This window comes from Carcharodon carcharias, chromosome 7 (assembly GCF_017639515.1).
Source record: "Carcharodon carcharias isolate sCarCar2 chromosome 7, sCarCar2.pri, whole genome shotgun sequence".
Classification (NCBI taxonomy): Eukaryota; Metazoa; Chordata; class Chondrichthyes; order Lamniformes; family Lamnidae; genus Carcharodon; species Carcharodon carcharias.
Genome location: NC_054473.1, coordinates 131,206,980 through 131,222,729, shown reverse-complemented (window position 1 = coordinate 131,222,729; position 15,750 = coordinate 131,206,980). Strand labels below are relative to the sequence as shown.

Below are 15,750 nucleotides of genomic sequence, written 5' to 3'. Positions count from 1 at the left end.
TATTCTTAATGACTCATGCCGCATTGGATGTTTTATAGCTCGTAGCAGGGTGTAGAGAAAGTCAGAAAGTGTTGGAAATACTCAGCAGATCTGGCAGCAATTGTGAAGAGAAAAACAGAGTTGACATTTCAGGTTGATGCCTCTTTGTCAGAACTTGGAGTGCTTAACAGATGCCTTCCAACCTATCACAGATCTTCTCTTTTGTTCTTTCCTCCCCTCATCTCACCCCCAACTGCATCACCCAACCCCTTGCTTAAAAACTGTTACATCTGTAAGTACCCGCAGTTTTGACAAAGGGTCAACTTCAGTTCTGATGACAAGACATATTTGACTCAAAAACATTAAATCAGTTTCTCTCTCCATAGATGCTGCCAGGCTTGCTGAGTATTTCCAGTACTTGCTGTTTTTATTTCAGATTTGCAGCATTTACAGTATCTTGCTTTTATTATTCTGCTGGGTTCTGCCCTTATAGATAAATTCACGTAGCTTCAATACCACTTTAGATGGAGTATTTCTTCATGGTGGCATTACTCAAAGTTTGAAACAGTACTGCCTGAAGGCAAAGAGATGTTACCTAAACACTGGAAGATACTGAGGCTCTTTCAGCGACACATGTTGCTAAAATCTTAGAGTTTAAGTTGAATTGTACAAATGGTAGAACACCTCAGCACTTCCTTGTTGACCTTGAGTCACTTTACATTGTAACAGGGTAAGTTAACATAGTATGCTCTCTTGATCAACTATAGTTTCCTTGTGCACTTGCTATGAGCATATTTTATGTTTTGAACATGATTCTGACACCATAAGAAGAGAAAGGAAGTCTCTTAAGCTATTTTTAGAATCTCTCTCTGGATGGGAAGTGGTAAAATATGGACATCCATTATGAAACAGACTACTCAATCATCAGGTCTGGCAGCATCTGTGGAGACAGAAACAGAGTTAATGTTTTGAGTCCACAGATGCTGCCTGACCTACTGAGTTATTCCAGCATTTTCTCTTTTTATTTCAAATTTCAGGATCTGCAGTAATTTGTTTTTATTCAATTATCAGCTTGGATTAGTTGCTAGAAGTTTCACCTCTAATTCAGGGATGAGAATGGATCTGGCCTGGATAAATTGAAATCAACCAATTGACAGACAGAATTTAACAGAAAGATGGGCTATCTTTAAACAAGACTCATGCTGCATTGGATGTTTTATAGCTCATAGCAGGGCGTAGAGAAAGTCAGAAAGTGTTGGAAATACTCAGCAGATCTGGCAGCAATTGTGAAGAGAAAAACAGAGTTCCCACAGAGGGGAAAAGTAAGTCAATCAAAATTCCTTGGATGACAAGAGAGGTAGAGAATAAGATGAATCAGAAAACAAGACATACAACAGATATCAGGTTGATAATACAATTGAGAACCTGGCCAAATATAGAAAATATCAGCGTGGAAGTGAAAAAGGAAATGAGGGGCATAAAGATAGAGTATGAGAAGAGACTGGCAGCTAAGATGAAATGGAACACAAGTCTTCTATAAGTGTATAAGTAGTAAGACGGTAGTGAGATGAGGGGTGAGCTGATTAAGGAACATAAAGGAGATCACTCATGTAGGCGGAGAGCATGGCTGAATACTTTGCATTTGCCTTTACTAAGGAAGAAGATGCTGGAAAACCAAAGTGAAAGAGGAGATTTGGTTGATATGTTGGATGGGCAAAAGTTGATAAGGAGAATGTATTTGACAGGCTGGCTATCACCTGGGCCAGATGGGATGGATTATGGATGCTGAGTGAAGGAAGAGTGGAAATTGTGGAGGTATGGCCATAATCTTCCTTAGCTAGAGAGGTGGTGTCAGGGCACTGGATAATTAAAAATATAACACCCTTGTTCAAAAAAGAAAGGAAAAACCCAGAAACTTCAGGGCAGTCAGTTTAACTTTGGTTGTGGGAAAGCTTTTAGAAATGATAATCCAGGCCAAAGTTAATTTTTGACAAGGTGACAGAGAGGATTGATGAGGGTAATGTAATTGTTGTGGTGTATATGGACTTTCAAAAGACATTTAACTAAGTGCCATATAATAGACTTACTTAGACTTAGTTCCTCCAGTCCCATGTGGGACAACACATAATAGGCTTACCATCAAAGTTGATGCCCATGGAATAAAAGGGCATTGGCAGCATGGATACAAAATTGGCCAAGTGACAGGAAACAAGTAGTGATGAACGGTTGTTTTTCAGACTGGAGGAAGTCCTATACCCCAGGGGTATTAATTGGGTGTACAGCGGATGATTTCAAAGTTTGCAGATTACTCAAAATTTGGCAGTATAATGGGCTGTGAGGAGGATACCAAAAGACTTCAAGAGGACACAGGCTGGTGAAATGGACAAATGCATAGCAAGTGAAATTCACTGCAGAAAAGTGTGAAGTGATACATTTTGGTAGGAAGAATGAGGAGAAGCAACACAAAATAAAGCTTAAAATTCTAAAGGTGGAGGGGGCAGGTGCAAGAACAGAGACATTGTTGAAAGTAGCAGGACATGGTTAAAAAGACATATAGGATCCTGGGCTTTATAAATAAGACTATAGAGCACAAAAGCAAGGAAGTTATGATGCACCTTTATAAACCGCTAGTTCAGCCTCGACCGGAATATTGTGTGAAATCCTGGGCTTTGCATTTTTGGAAGGATACAAAGGCTTGAGAGACCATCCAGAAAAGATTTACAAGAATGGTTTCAGTGGTGAGGGACTTTAGTTATGTGGATAGGTTGGAGAAGCTGGGATTGTTCTCCTTAGAGAAGAGAAGGTTTGGGAGGAGATTTGATAGAAGTGGTCAAAGTTATGAGGGGTCTAGCCAAGGTAGATAGGAAGAAATTGTTCCCATTGGTGAAAGGATTGAGAACCAGTGGACACAGATTTAAGGTGATTGGCAAAAGAACCAAAGGCAACATAAGAAAAACCATTTTTAATGCAGCAAGTGGTTAGGATTTGGAATGCACTGCCCAAAGGGGTGATGGAGGCAGATTCAATCATGGCTCTCAAAAGGGAATTGAATTAGCACCTGAAAGGAAAAACTATGCAGGGCTACAGGGAAAAGACAGGGAAGTGGGACTAACTCAATTTCTCCTGTAGAAAGCTGGGTGGGGTGAATAGCCTCCTGTGCAGAAACCAATCTACGAATCAATTAAAACTTCACTTAAAAAAATTGACTTAATTTGATTTGGGACACCTTGAGAGAAACCATCATATGTAATGAAGTTCAAACTCCTCATCTTACCACTCTGCTGCAAAAGAGGTTTGATAAACAGTTGTTTAGTCCAAATTTCCCTGGTATACGCAGATAGTGTTTCTACTATTTGAGTCCCAGTAATCTGCAATAAGGTTAACTAGATGTAAATAGTCTGTTATTGTCTGACCTGTCTCATAGCTGTAAGGAATCCTTGGGGATTGAAGAAACCTGTCATCCAGAAGCAGTTTGGCCTCCCTTCAAAAACCCAAGAGTGGAACTGATGGTTCCTTTCCAGTAACTCAGTGAACCAGAATCCCAAAGTACTTGAAGCCCAAGATGCCTTTGTAAAATTGAAAAGGAAACTATAATACAATATCAGCACACTGAATACAGGTTCTATACATCCAAATGTTTCATAACTAGAATCTGTACATTACTAAAGATTTTGCACAATATATATTTGTATCAGAATTATTAGTTTTTTTGCAAAGCATTCAATTATTGGAATGTTTCCAGGTCACTTTTTGATGGTATAAACATATTGAGGCATGCATGACACATCAATAAATATTCATTCAATCAACTGTCAGATCTTGCTAAGAGGAGGAACTAGTATGTATAGAAATTATTTCAACATATCAACAGGTGGAATTTCCCACTGCACTGCCCTAGTGAGAAACATCAATCAGATTCTCAAAAGAGCATCCTGTTTGCATCAGGAAAAGCATTTGTTTCCAAGTTCACTCATCCACGTGGCTGACAATGGTTCAGGTCTGATCAAACATATTGACTACTGTAATTTATGCCATATTTATACTAAGTATTTGTATGGATTCCAATTTATGATTCATGTTGCAACTGTTTTGTGCAACTCTAGAAATGAACTGCATACACAAACGTGCCTGTTAGAAGTACTACAACAGAGTTTATTGCACAGTCAGCTACATAAAAATATTGGGGGAAATTGCTGACAGAAAGCAGCATCACTAGGAATAAAAGTGTCAAAATTAAATTTGTACATGATAAGGAACGAAATTTGGCTACATTGTGATAGCCAAAGTGAAACTGTTGGACACTACAATGGATTCAGGGTGGATGTGGAACACCTACCAAATGATCTTGCCTGTCAAACTGCACTGATCTCAACATATGCACAACATATTGCCTACCCCAATATACCCCTCTGTAGCCTTCTAAGTGCTATGTGGCCAATTGCACAGTGACTTTATAAAATATATGTATGTTTAAAAAAAACATCATGCAGTTGTTCAAAATAACTATCTGATAGAGGAAAGAGAATGGTCATTATAGGATCTCTAATTTCTGCCCTCTCATTTCTGACATCATAAACGAAACGTAAGTTGTGATGAATAGATCTTTTGTGAGGTGATTTGCTGTCTCTGATCAACTTCCTGATATATACAGACACACACAAGTCAAAAAACTGTATTACTTGCCTCCTGCAGACAACCTTTCTTCTTGATTATTAATCCAGCTACTGAGCTTAACTTTTAACACAATGATCATAGCATCATTACAACTAACATTTAATACCTACATAGATGACAGTATTATTATAAACAACTTGTCACAGCTACATAGTAAATGAGCAAAGTCTTTAATCTAATGCCACTATATCAGTATGCTACATCATTGGAAGGTAGGGTGTGGGTTTGTGCCTGTGATCCACAGGTGATTTCATAACATTTTTCAGGTTATTTGAAAATTTGCATTTAAAACAGATGAAGGAGTTAATTAGACAAAATTCTGAAAGAAGTTTACTGCCTTATGTCCTAGCATGATCTAGGTAATCAAAAGATTCAGGTTAAAATAATAGTTTATATGGAAGCTACTCCATCCCAATCACTGCACAAAATGAATATTATGGATACTCATAAAGCTTCTATCTTACTTTTAGCCAGCTGACTGGTATACGTGCATCATACATGCAGTCTAGTGCATCTCGCAGGTTTTCGCTCATAATAATTGAACCATCTATGGCAAGTTTCAAATCCATTAGTGTGTTGCGCACTAATGTAATCACTTGCTGCATACGATCGATTTCCTGATGGAGGAAAATGTTCATTGGCTGAAAAATACCCATCTGTGCCAATTTTTCTTTAACCTGAAATAAAGAAGAGGAAACTGATGTGTCAAGTAAAAAGCAATTCATTTACCACCCTGCAGTGAAACAAGACAATCTATCAAAAATATTGAATGATAAAATATCAGAAATAATGAGGCAATATCAATTAATTGTATTTATATAGTACACTGTTGTGGCTCAGAAACATCTCAAAGAGCTTCACACACACTAAATTAATTTGAACTGCAGTGATGACATTACATAGACAAACCTAGCAGCCATTTTTACACAAACAGCAAAAGAGTAAACAGCCAGTTTAACTGTTTTTAGCACAGGTTGAGAATGCTGGAAAAACTCCTTGTTCTTATTCAAACAATCCCATGGGTTCTTTAACAATTTGGTTTAGCATCTCACCAAAAGATGCCATCTCCAAACATACAGGAGTTCCTCAGTGCTGCACAGGAATGCCAGCCTAGAATATGCTCTGAAACCCTGGAGTGGGTTTCAATTATAAGCATCCACCTCAGAACCAAGTATACCACCTAAGTTAATCCAGGTACAGTGTCTCCAATCTGCCTATCCAAAACCCAGCGATGTCTGAAAACTGGGCAATTTTTTAAGATGCTTTGCATGAATTGTTATTATTATTAGATGAGTAAAATGACTTACCAGTTTGTTGGGCTAGGTGCTACATTGGCTTGGTGGCATGCTGACTATAGTCATAGGCTTCGCGCGCCTGTCTTTTCCCAAGCGACCCTTGACCCCACCTGACCTGGCTCAGCCCAAACTCCTGACCTGACCCAGCCCAAACCACCCGACCCAAAGCCCTGCAAGATCTAAAATCCAGCATGGAGTCAGTCCAGAGGTTGCCAGTTTTGAGACACTGTACCTGTAAATGTCTTTTAAACTATTAGTTGCGGACTTTCTCAATCTTTTAAATACAAATTTTAATAGAAAAAGTACAATATCCTATGACAGTTTAATGAATTTATTCTGCAGTGTCTCTTCCTTAACAAAAACTAATTTATCTTCACCTCACAATCAATCGCATGCACAATCAGAACCTTGAAGGAAATTGCAGACTTTAGACAATCTATAATTTAAAGGGAGCATCAGAGTTGTTAATTATAGCTTTGGAGCGAACACGGGAAATAACCACCTCACTCAGTGAAAAAACAACAGTCATGGCACTTAGACTCAATTTCCTGCAAGAAGATAAGGCAGCACCAACAAATTTGACCTTTGGTCAGATGCCTTACAGATCATGGGCAGCCCAAGGAAAAATTGGAAACTAAAGTGAATTACAGCCAAGAATCATTGTTTATTGCTGCAGGGTGACTGACTATATATGTTGTAAGGTTGTTAATATGAAGGCACTGGTTAATTTTCCCTCCCATTTTCTTCACTGAAGGTATAATACTGGCCTATTTGTTTATAATTGCCTTGAATAGAATTGTATTCAAAGCGCTCTACCTTCTCTGCAATATAGTAACATTGTCAATATTTGGAGGCAAATATCCTTCAATAGTCTGGTATATGTGCTATAAATCTCGGATGGTCAAAATAATAGAAAACCCAAGGTACACATGTATTTCACAAACAACTGCTCTTTTGTTAAATATTGTTGTACTTGCAGCTGAAGTCAAAAATAATTTGTTTAGAAAATTAGTACATATTATGCTATGTGTTCTCAGTACATTCTTAGCTTTGTTATAATGTTGAAAAGCAGGAATAAGAATGTGGGCACACTTTGTATTGTTTAATTATTTTAATAATGCACAATTGAGCAGTTATTGTATTAATTTCTGACTAATCTAATCCAACTCTACAATGACATAAAACTTGCGACACATTCATCTTGTGAGTCCCAAGTCTACAAATACATTTTGCAGGATTTAATTTCAATTAGTCTGTGTGTTCAAGCACATGAAACATCTAAGATGACTATTTTAAATTGTGATGGCTCATGTGCTTTGTGGGGGAAAAAAACCTATATTTTATGTGAGGTCAGAGTCCCTTTAAGAACTAGGATCCGAGTTCTGATATAAAAAAACAGTTGGGTTCTATTAAATGTTTATGTGATCAGGTTGCCTGGGAGAATAACAATGGAAAAAAAGGGTCAACAAGTTAATTATAGGGTTGAGTAAGTTCCTTGTGGTAGTTATCTGTCTGAGCAGCTTAGTTTGAGAGTTTAGAAAAGAATGAAGGAAACATTTATTTCAGCAGAATTTGGTTGAAGTTCTGGTTGTTGGCTAGCAAAAAAAATCTTGTTAACTGAAGGACTCTATCAATAGTGAGTTGAATTTCTGGTATAGCCAAGATGAGAAGTGAGACAGAGAGAGGGAGAGAAAGAAAGAGTTCTATATTTTAAAAAACTCCATAGTTAATGCATATTATAACCAGGAAAGTTCTGTCCTGAGGTAACTACACATAAGACGCCAGAGATGCCTATGTTGAATGGAGAGTTTGCAACTTTAGGTTGATTGGGGGAGATTTGAAGGACAACATTGCTAGAAGTAAATGGAAGGCCAAAGAAATCTCATCCTGTATACAAATCATTGACAGAATACTCAGGCCACATGGTTAATCTTCCAAGTTTTGGTAAGTATCTGACTTGAGGTCTTTGGGGTGTAAGTCTAACGGGTGCAGAAGAAAAGTGGAGTTAAAATATTTGATTTGGGGTATAAGTAATTGTGTTAATTGTATTTTTATTATCCTTAATGTAACTGACTATTTAAGATAGAGTGCAGTTGTTATAGTTCATTTTCTTTGATTTTTGTGTAGTAAAATGCTTTTGTGTAAACCATGAACTTTGCAGTTTCATTCTTTTAGCAAAGACCTGGCTTTTCAGATTCTAAAAATAACTAAAAACATTGCTGGTCGCTACCAAGATAATAACAAAATACAAAGAACTAGGGTTTCCCTCACCACTTACTTCATAATTTATGTAATCTGGAGGTAATTTCATCAGCATGTCATCAGCTAGATGGGCAACTACAGCCTCCCGTGTTTCTCCAACCCCGGTTGAGCTGTCCTTTGGCTGGATACTGAGAATTGTATCAAGCACATCTTGGGCTAGTTTCCTTTGATAAGTGATGTCAGCATTAGGATGGAGGCCAAAGACCTCTGGTGTGTCGTATGTTGGCAGACTCTATTAAGGCACAAAAACAGATTAAGCCTACAGGCATAATTTAATTCTTATTTATTTAAGTTAAGAAAACACAATTTGTTTGTATTTCAGGTTGTAGGTTTGAGGAAGATTTTCTGCAGGTTCTTCCAATCTCCTATCTTAACTCTTTTGGAAGCACTGGAGGAGCAGCACAAATTGCTATTTTTAGCTGTTTATTACACTTCTCTGAACTCTCATTGGATAAACCCAGAAGCTGGGGAGGATGAGTCAATTGAAATTTGTAAAACTCAAATCAATAGATCATTGTATGTGTATTAAGGGCTATGGAACAATGGTGAATAAATAGAATTGAGGTACAGTCAGCCATGACCTATTTGTTCAGTGGAACAGGTTTAAGGGGATTAATGACGTACACTTGATCCTATGTAACAAATCAATTGTAACATATTTGCAGTCTTCTATCAGGTCACAATTTAACAATTGAACTGCTGTATCCCTGGATGAGATTACGGGGGTAAAAACTTTGTAATATTGATTACTTTCCTTTACTCTTAATCCTCAAACATTTTCAACTCCAGCCAGTAAAATACAGTTAAAAGAAAATATGAAGCTGTGTTTTAATTCTCAGAATCCTTCATTCTCAATTGTTGGAATAGCCACAAGACTTTAAACCAAGGATCATTTATTCATTTCAGCAGTGGATGTAACAGATTCCATGGTGTTATTTGAAAAAAATCAGGAGTTCTCCTGGTGTCTTCTCTCAAAATATCACGTACAAACAGGTCTTCCTTCAACACCAAATGTGTTGTTTCAAGGGAGCTTGCTTTGGACAAATTTTCTGCTGCATTTCCCTACGTTATAATAACAACTGTTATTAATTAAGTAATTAATTGATTGTGAAGTGCTTTGGAATTCCAATGGATGCAATAAAGACCTATATTAATGACTTGTAAACTGATCAGTTAAAGTTGGGGACCTTTGCAGTAACTCCAGACTGATGCAGCATAACTATTTTATGTAAGTTTTACTTTATTGCTTATTTACCATGTGTATAAAAGCATTGTCATGAAAATTTACACTACAACCATATATGTTATCCATTAAATTTTGCTTATTATATGTAAAGCAAACCTGTATGTGTCATATGTATATTTGTATATAAAGTAGCAGATATTCTATGGTATTGGTCATGTTAAATCGGATGACACACAGTTCAGAAAAAAAGGAATGTTATACCATATGAAGCATGATATATTTTTCTACAGTTAAGGTTGCCCTAAGACTGCAAAATTTCCTTCAAAACCAATGAGAGTTTAATTGTTATTTGGTAATGGACATATGTAGGGTAAGGTCGTTCAGTTTTTAATCATTCTTCAGGTCCCGAGTCAGCATTGGGGATAAAACTCTTGTGTTCTTTCTTTTTTGAAACGATGAAAGATAAAATTTGCATATTAGCTGCTTTTCTATTAGAAATTTGCCTATCACAAATTTGCCTGTAACTAAGCATGACAAGGAAGTATGATAAAAGGTCTATAGGATATCTGTGGACATTTGGGCTACTTGAAATTTTCTTTCTTTTAAAGTATATCATTACATAAACTCATTACTTTCTCGAAGTAATGAAAGCTATGAAATCATGGGGCACTGCAGCTCCTGGGCGGGTGCTACACACCCGTGCCAATTACTGACCTGCGATCTATTAACGGACATCAATTGCCTTCCTATCTTTGTTCCCTTCTCCCACCCAATTATGTCAGACTTGTAAACTAATCAGTTAAAGCTGGGACCTCTGCAGTCACATCAGACTGATGCAGCATAAGTTTATTTTTATAAAAACAAAAAAACTGCGGATGCTGGAAATCCAAAACAAAAACAGAATTACCTGGAAAAACTCAGCAGGTCTGGCAGGATCGGCGGAGAAGAAAAGAGTTGACGTTTCGGACTCGAAACGTCAACTCTTTTCTTCTCCGCCGATGCTGCCAGACCTGCTGAGTTTTTCCAGGTAATTCTGTTTTTGTTTAAGTTTATTTTTATATAAGTTTTGATTTATTGTTTATTTACCACCTTAATTAGAAGAATTGTCATGAAAAATTCACACTACAATCACATATATTATGCAATAAATTTTGTTTTATTATATGTAAAGCAAACCTGTATATATTGTAAGTATTGTTCCACTGTAATACAGTTAGGGATGGTGTAATCCTTATAAAAGCAGAAGTTTGGTCCAAACATATGCTCACTGAACCACACTTTAGCAAAAGTGTTTAACAGTCGCTTATCATAATCATCTGTGACACGACCTCCATACTGGATTTCTCCAATCATGTAGTAAACTGTATTCCAAGACACACCCTGTTAAACAGGATGAAGTATACATGTATTCACCAATTAGTCCATAACCAGACTGAAATTGGAAATTAACAGCTGGATTTCTAATTCATAACAATGTTTTTGGAAATATGCAGTTAAAAAAAATCAAACGATGAAATGTAGTAGCACAACATGTAGATACAACCAGGGTGACCAACTCTTATGAAATAAAATGAGGGCCACTTTGACCATGGGACCAGGTGGGTGCTGGTGACCATGAAGGGTGGAGCTTGTTGGTAACTGTGAGAGCAGGGGCCATGACAGCAGGGGGGAGGGTGGTTGGTAAGCGTGAGAGTGGGGTCTTGACACAATAATAGCAGGTGGTGGGGGAGTTAAAATCGCCCAAAACTTACATGTTATCTTGTTGAGTCACAACATTATCATCTCTCTGCTGGCCAACTCACTCACAGCCCCACTCAGATCACTCAAACTCACCCTGAAGATGCCCAGCATCAGTCTCCCACAGGCTGTCCTAGGAATAGAGACAACAGGTGTCCCCTTAATGGGACAGTCAGAAAAAGAGACAACCTTTAAAATATGGGCTAGTTGGGCACCCTGGATACAAGTGATACCAATAACTGTATCATAGAATAGACTCTTCACATGGTGAGCTTTTAGCCTTGGTCAGGACACAAGGGAAAGGTACTGAGCTAATGACAGACAATTCCTTTACATGAAGATAGGTGGGGAAACAAAAGGCAAAGTAATACCGAAAGCAACTCTTACTCTGAACCCATGATGGAACGATTTCCCTTGATCGATAGGTATCAGTGACATTTTCCAGATTAACTATTTCCAGAAAAATATTTTTAAAAATCTAACATAGATGTCAATAACACAGAGTCAGGGAAAGTCTTCCCTTCAATTGATAGAGGCACTGGTGGAGGCCTGCCTGGGGAACAATGCATGCTATGGGGGACCTAATAAGACGATTTGACTTGTGTCTATGATTCTCCACACAGACCAATCTCAGTCATGTTGTCAGGGGGAGGCATGGAGAGGAACGAAAAGAAGTGAGATGTCTGACTGGATCACTCTTATCTAACAAAGTAACTAGACATTCAATGGCGCAGGTCAAGGCCTGAGAGCAGCTTGCCTGCCTGTCTGTATTTTCAGATAGTGTCAATTTGGATAACTGGGAAAGGAGAAAGGCACTTTATACAGATGACCACTGAGCCCATATCCTCTCTCTCACCAAGATGCCCACTTTCACCTTTGTCATATCATCTTTCTCCGCCCGTGCCTTGGCCCACCTCCTGCTGAAATTCTCATCCATCCTTTTGTTACCTCAAGACTCTGGCAATGCAAAGCTACCCTAGCTGGCCTCCCAACCTTCACCCTTTGTAAACTTTAGTTTATCCAGAACTCTGCTGCCTGCATCCTAACTCTCACCACTTTCCAGTCACACATGATGCCTGTGCTCACCAACTTACATTGGCTTCTTGCCCAGCAATACCTTGAATTGAAAATGATCATGCTTATGTTAAAATCCCTCAATGGCCTCACATCACTATCCCTGTAAGCCCCTTCAGCCCTCGGAGAATTCTGCATTTCTCCAATTCTGGCCTCTTCTGCATTCCTGATTTTCTTTGTTTCATCAGTGGCAGCTGTGCCTTCAGCTTGTTAGACCCAAAAGTCTAGAATTTGCACATTGCATCTCTCTGCCTCTTTAACTCATTTAAAATGTTCTTTAAAACCTATCACTTTGACCAAGCTTTTGGTCACTAGGCCTTATATAGCTAGGTGTCAAGTTTTGTCTGATAAGGTTCCAATGAAAGCCTTGAGAGGCTTTACTACATTAAAGGCACTACATAGCTACAAGTGTTGTTGCAAACAAGTTATTCAAAAGGCTATTCAGTACATAACACTTTCATTGAACTAAATTATAAATATTGGTGTTTTCTTATAGTAATGTTTCACATATACATAATTTCATAGAACACATTAATTTTAGGTTTTGATTTTATAAATCTGCCCTACCCCTTTTATACTAACAGCATGAAACTACATCTAAATTCCTAATATACCCAATCTATTACAAAACAAGCAAGAACAGGGAAGGGTTGGGAAAAATCAGAAATAAGGATCAACTCATTTGCCTGTATTGGTTGCAGGAGTACAAGCATGATTTCACCAGCATTCAGAGGAAATTCTAACTATTTTGAGCTACAAATACATTTATTGGAACAAAGCCAGAATGGGAATGGTTTATAACATTAAATGTTCAACTTTGAGAGTAAAAAGATCATACCTTTTTGCTGTCTGTATCATCAAGGTGGTTTTGCACAAACTGGATTGTAGCATTTAAATCAGCTTGATTGAACTCATAAGGAATGTTCCAGCCAAGAGGTCCAAACTTTCGCCTTTCTTGTACAGTGGAATGAAGGAAAGCTACTGCATATAGCATGGGTTTCCAATGAGGTGTATTATTAACATCTAGTTGGTCTTGGCTGATACCTTAAAGACAACAAAATTAGAAATGCATTCATGGAGTTCCCATTACAACTCTTAAAGTTAAAAGGCTTACTATAAATAGCTAAATTCTGTGGTCAATTAGTGGTTAATTCATACTAGGCACATCCTGCAATCTAAGCAACGGCTTTGTGAAAATTTGAGGGTTTGATGTAAAAACTTTAAGGATGGCATTAAAAGATGTAAAAACAATTCATTGTTGTGCAGTACTTACATCACATTTGGCCTAATAGGTCTATGCTTGTGTTTATGCTCCCCATAAGCCTCCTCCCACCCTTCATCATTTAATCCCATCAACCTATCCTTCTATTCCTTTCTCCCCCATGTGCTTATCTAGCTTCCCCTTGAATGCAGTTATCCCATTCACTTCATTTACTCCAAATTCCACCATTCTCTGAAGTTTCTCCTGAATTCTCAAACTGGATTTATTAGCGACTATCTTGTATTCATGGCACCTAGATACCAGCCTCGCCAGCAAGTGGAAACATCTCTACATCTGCCCTTTTAAGTCTGTTCATAATCCTAAAGAGCTCTGTCAGGTCCCACCTAGTCTTCTGTTTTCCAGAGAAAAGAGCCGCAAGCCTGTCCAATCCTTCCTGCTAAGTTTATCCTCTCAGTTCTGGCACAATTTTACTAAATCTTTTCTGGACTTTCTCCAATTCCTCTTTACTCTTTTTATAATATGATGTCATGACAATTTGTGGTGTGCAATATGAAATATTAATTTCATCGGCTGGTGGAAAATAAACAGCTAGAACTGAAAAGGCACTGGGCAGAATTGTCCCAGGTTTGTGTGGTAGCTGGCGGGAAAAAGAATGTTTTACCTGCCGGCCACAAAGGTGGCTTTTCAAACCCCCGTATTGTCCCAATCCCGTCTCAATAATCATGCATTCCAACGAAACACGCCGTTTTAATGGCAGGTGACCTCTCATTCATCTGCCATGCAATTGCCTTGCCACTTCATCAATCTGGGCGCCATAGTTAAAGTGCAGCCAGGCATACACCTCGCAGTTCTTCCAGAACAGAATTGTCCCTGAAAGGCAAGGAGACTTCAGTCCCCTGAATCTGTGACACATCCCTGAGATGACTTCTGGGCACTGTTGTTACCCGCCGCAATGTCCTCTACCTCTGCTCTGGCCACAGGAGGCCTATCAGTGTCACCACACCAGTTTTGGAGGTGGTGGCAGAGGTGGTCAGTGCCAATGCTGCACAGAAGAGATTGGCCGTCCAGTGCAGAAAAAGGATGAATAATCTCATCTGCACCGTCAGAGTAGGGCAACCATTTGATCACTCTAAACTCTCACATTCACAAGGCCATCACATATTCATCTTACTCACTGCCAGCTCAAGGGACATCACTCTCTCACACACACGTGCTCACACCTCCATCTGGCCTCATCTCCTCTGGACCTTGCCTCCTCAGCCCTCACCCTCTTGAGGCCACTTGCTCAGATCAACATGTGACTCCACTCACACCCTGAGATACCCTCTTCCCCAGTACACCCTCACCCTACAGCCTCTTCCCTTGTCTTGGGCCACTTCTCCCCCTTCCCCAAACAAGCCATAGCCCTGCAGCAATTGAAAAGCCACCCCCACCTTATGGTTGCTCTGATAGGTAGAGACCTCCCTGTGAGCTCCCCTAAAAGTGATTTTGTGCTGCCTGTGAAGCCTGGCACTGATGACTGTGAGTGCTGACAGAGGCAAGGTAGGTAAACAAGTCTCAAAGTTCTGAGTGAAGTGCAGCTCGCCAAATGCACGTCACTTATGTTCAGTAGTGAAACACGTTGGCGTGATGTGCACGGATGATCCAGCATGGGGGGGAAGATTCCGGTGAGCTGAGCTTATAATGATATGCAGACGTATCACAATGAAGTTCTCGATGTGTGGCGGCAGGAAACGCGGCCCGTCATTGACAGGCGGATCAGACGGTTGCAAACATGTTTCATGATAGTGTGAAATTGACTTTTGGGTTCCCATCATATTGTCCATTCATACCCAACATGATGCCCGATGCCAGCAGACATGGGAAATTCTGCCCACTGTGTTTTAAAAATGGCTGCAGACATCACCTGATTTACAAACTGGCCATGTTTCCAGAAGCCTCTAAAAGTGAATTACCAGTGAACATATCTAGGCAGTTCCCCTGATGGACTTCACACTTGCTATTGTCTGAACTGTCTGCAAAACATAGGGCAATAGGCCACCAGGCTTCCTAACTCTTGAAATTGCCAGGAACAAAGAAGACCTAATGAAAGTCATTATGCAAGGAGTGAGCTAAGGACACTCTATCTGTTTCAATGGCATCTCGATAACTTTGGCAATGGGAGATCAGAGCTCCTTTGTTAATATGGATTGCCCTCCATTGTGTGCTAATAGCCAGCTATCACATGACTGGAACCCAACTTGTGAAAGCTTGTCTATTTGACAGCAAAAAAGGAATCTGCAGAATACACCATCAAAAAGAAAACTGCAGAATGTAACATC

General features: G+C 39.0%; 1 protein-coding gene across 1 annotated transcript in view; it reads right to left on the bottom strand.

Moving 5' to 3' along the window:
* Positions 1-15,750, bottom strand: part of LOC121280052 (dynein heavy chain 5, axonemal-like) — a 336,766-nt gene that overhangs the window by 11,009 nt on the left and 310,007 nt on the right. The window contains exons 76-80 of the mRNA XM_041191681.1: positions 13,046-13,251; positions 10,573-10,776; positions 8,227-8,442; positions 5,118-5,330; positions 3,393-3,545 (exon numbers count right to left, since the gene is read on the bottom strand). Of these exons, the coding sequence (XP_041047615.1) occupies positions 3,393-3,545; positions 5,118-5,330; positions 8,227-8,442; positions 10,573-10,776; positions 13,046-13,251 (992 nt within the window). The remainder of the gene's footprint in view (positions 1-3,392; positions 3,546-5,117; positions 5,331-8,226; positions 8,443-10,572; positions 10,777-13,045; positions 13,252-15,750) is intronic.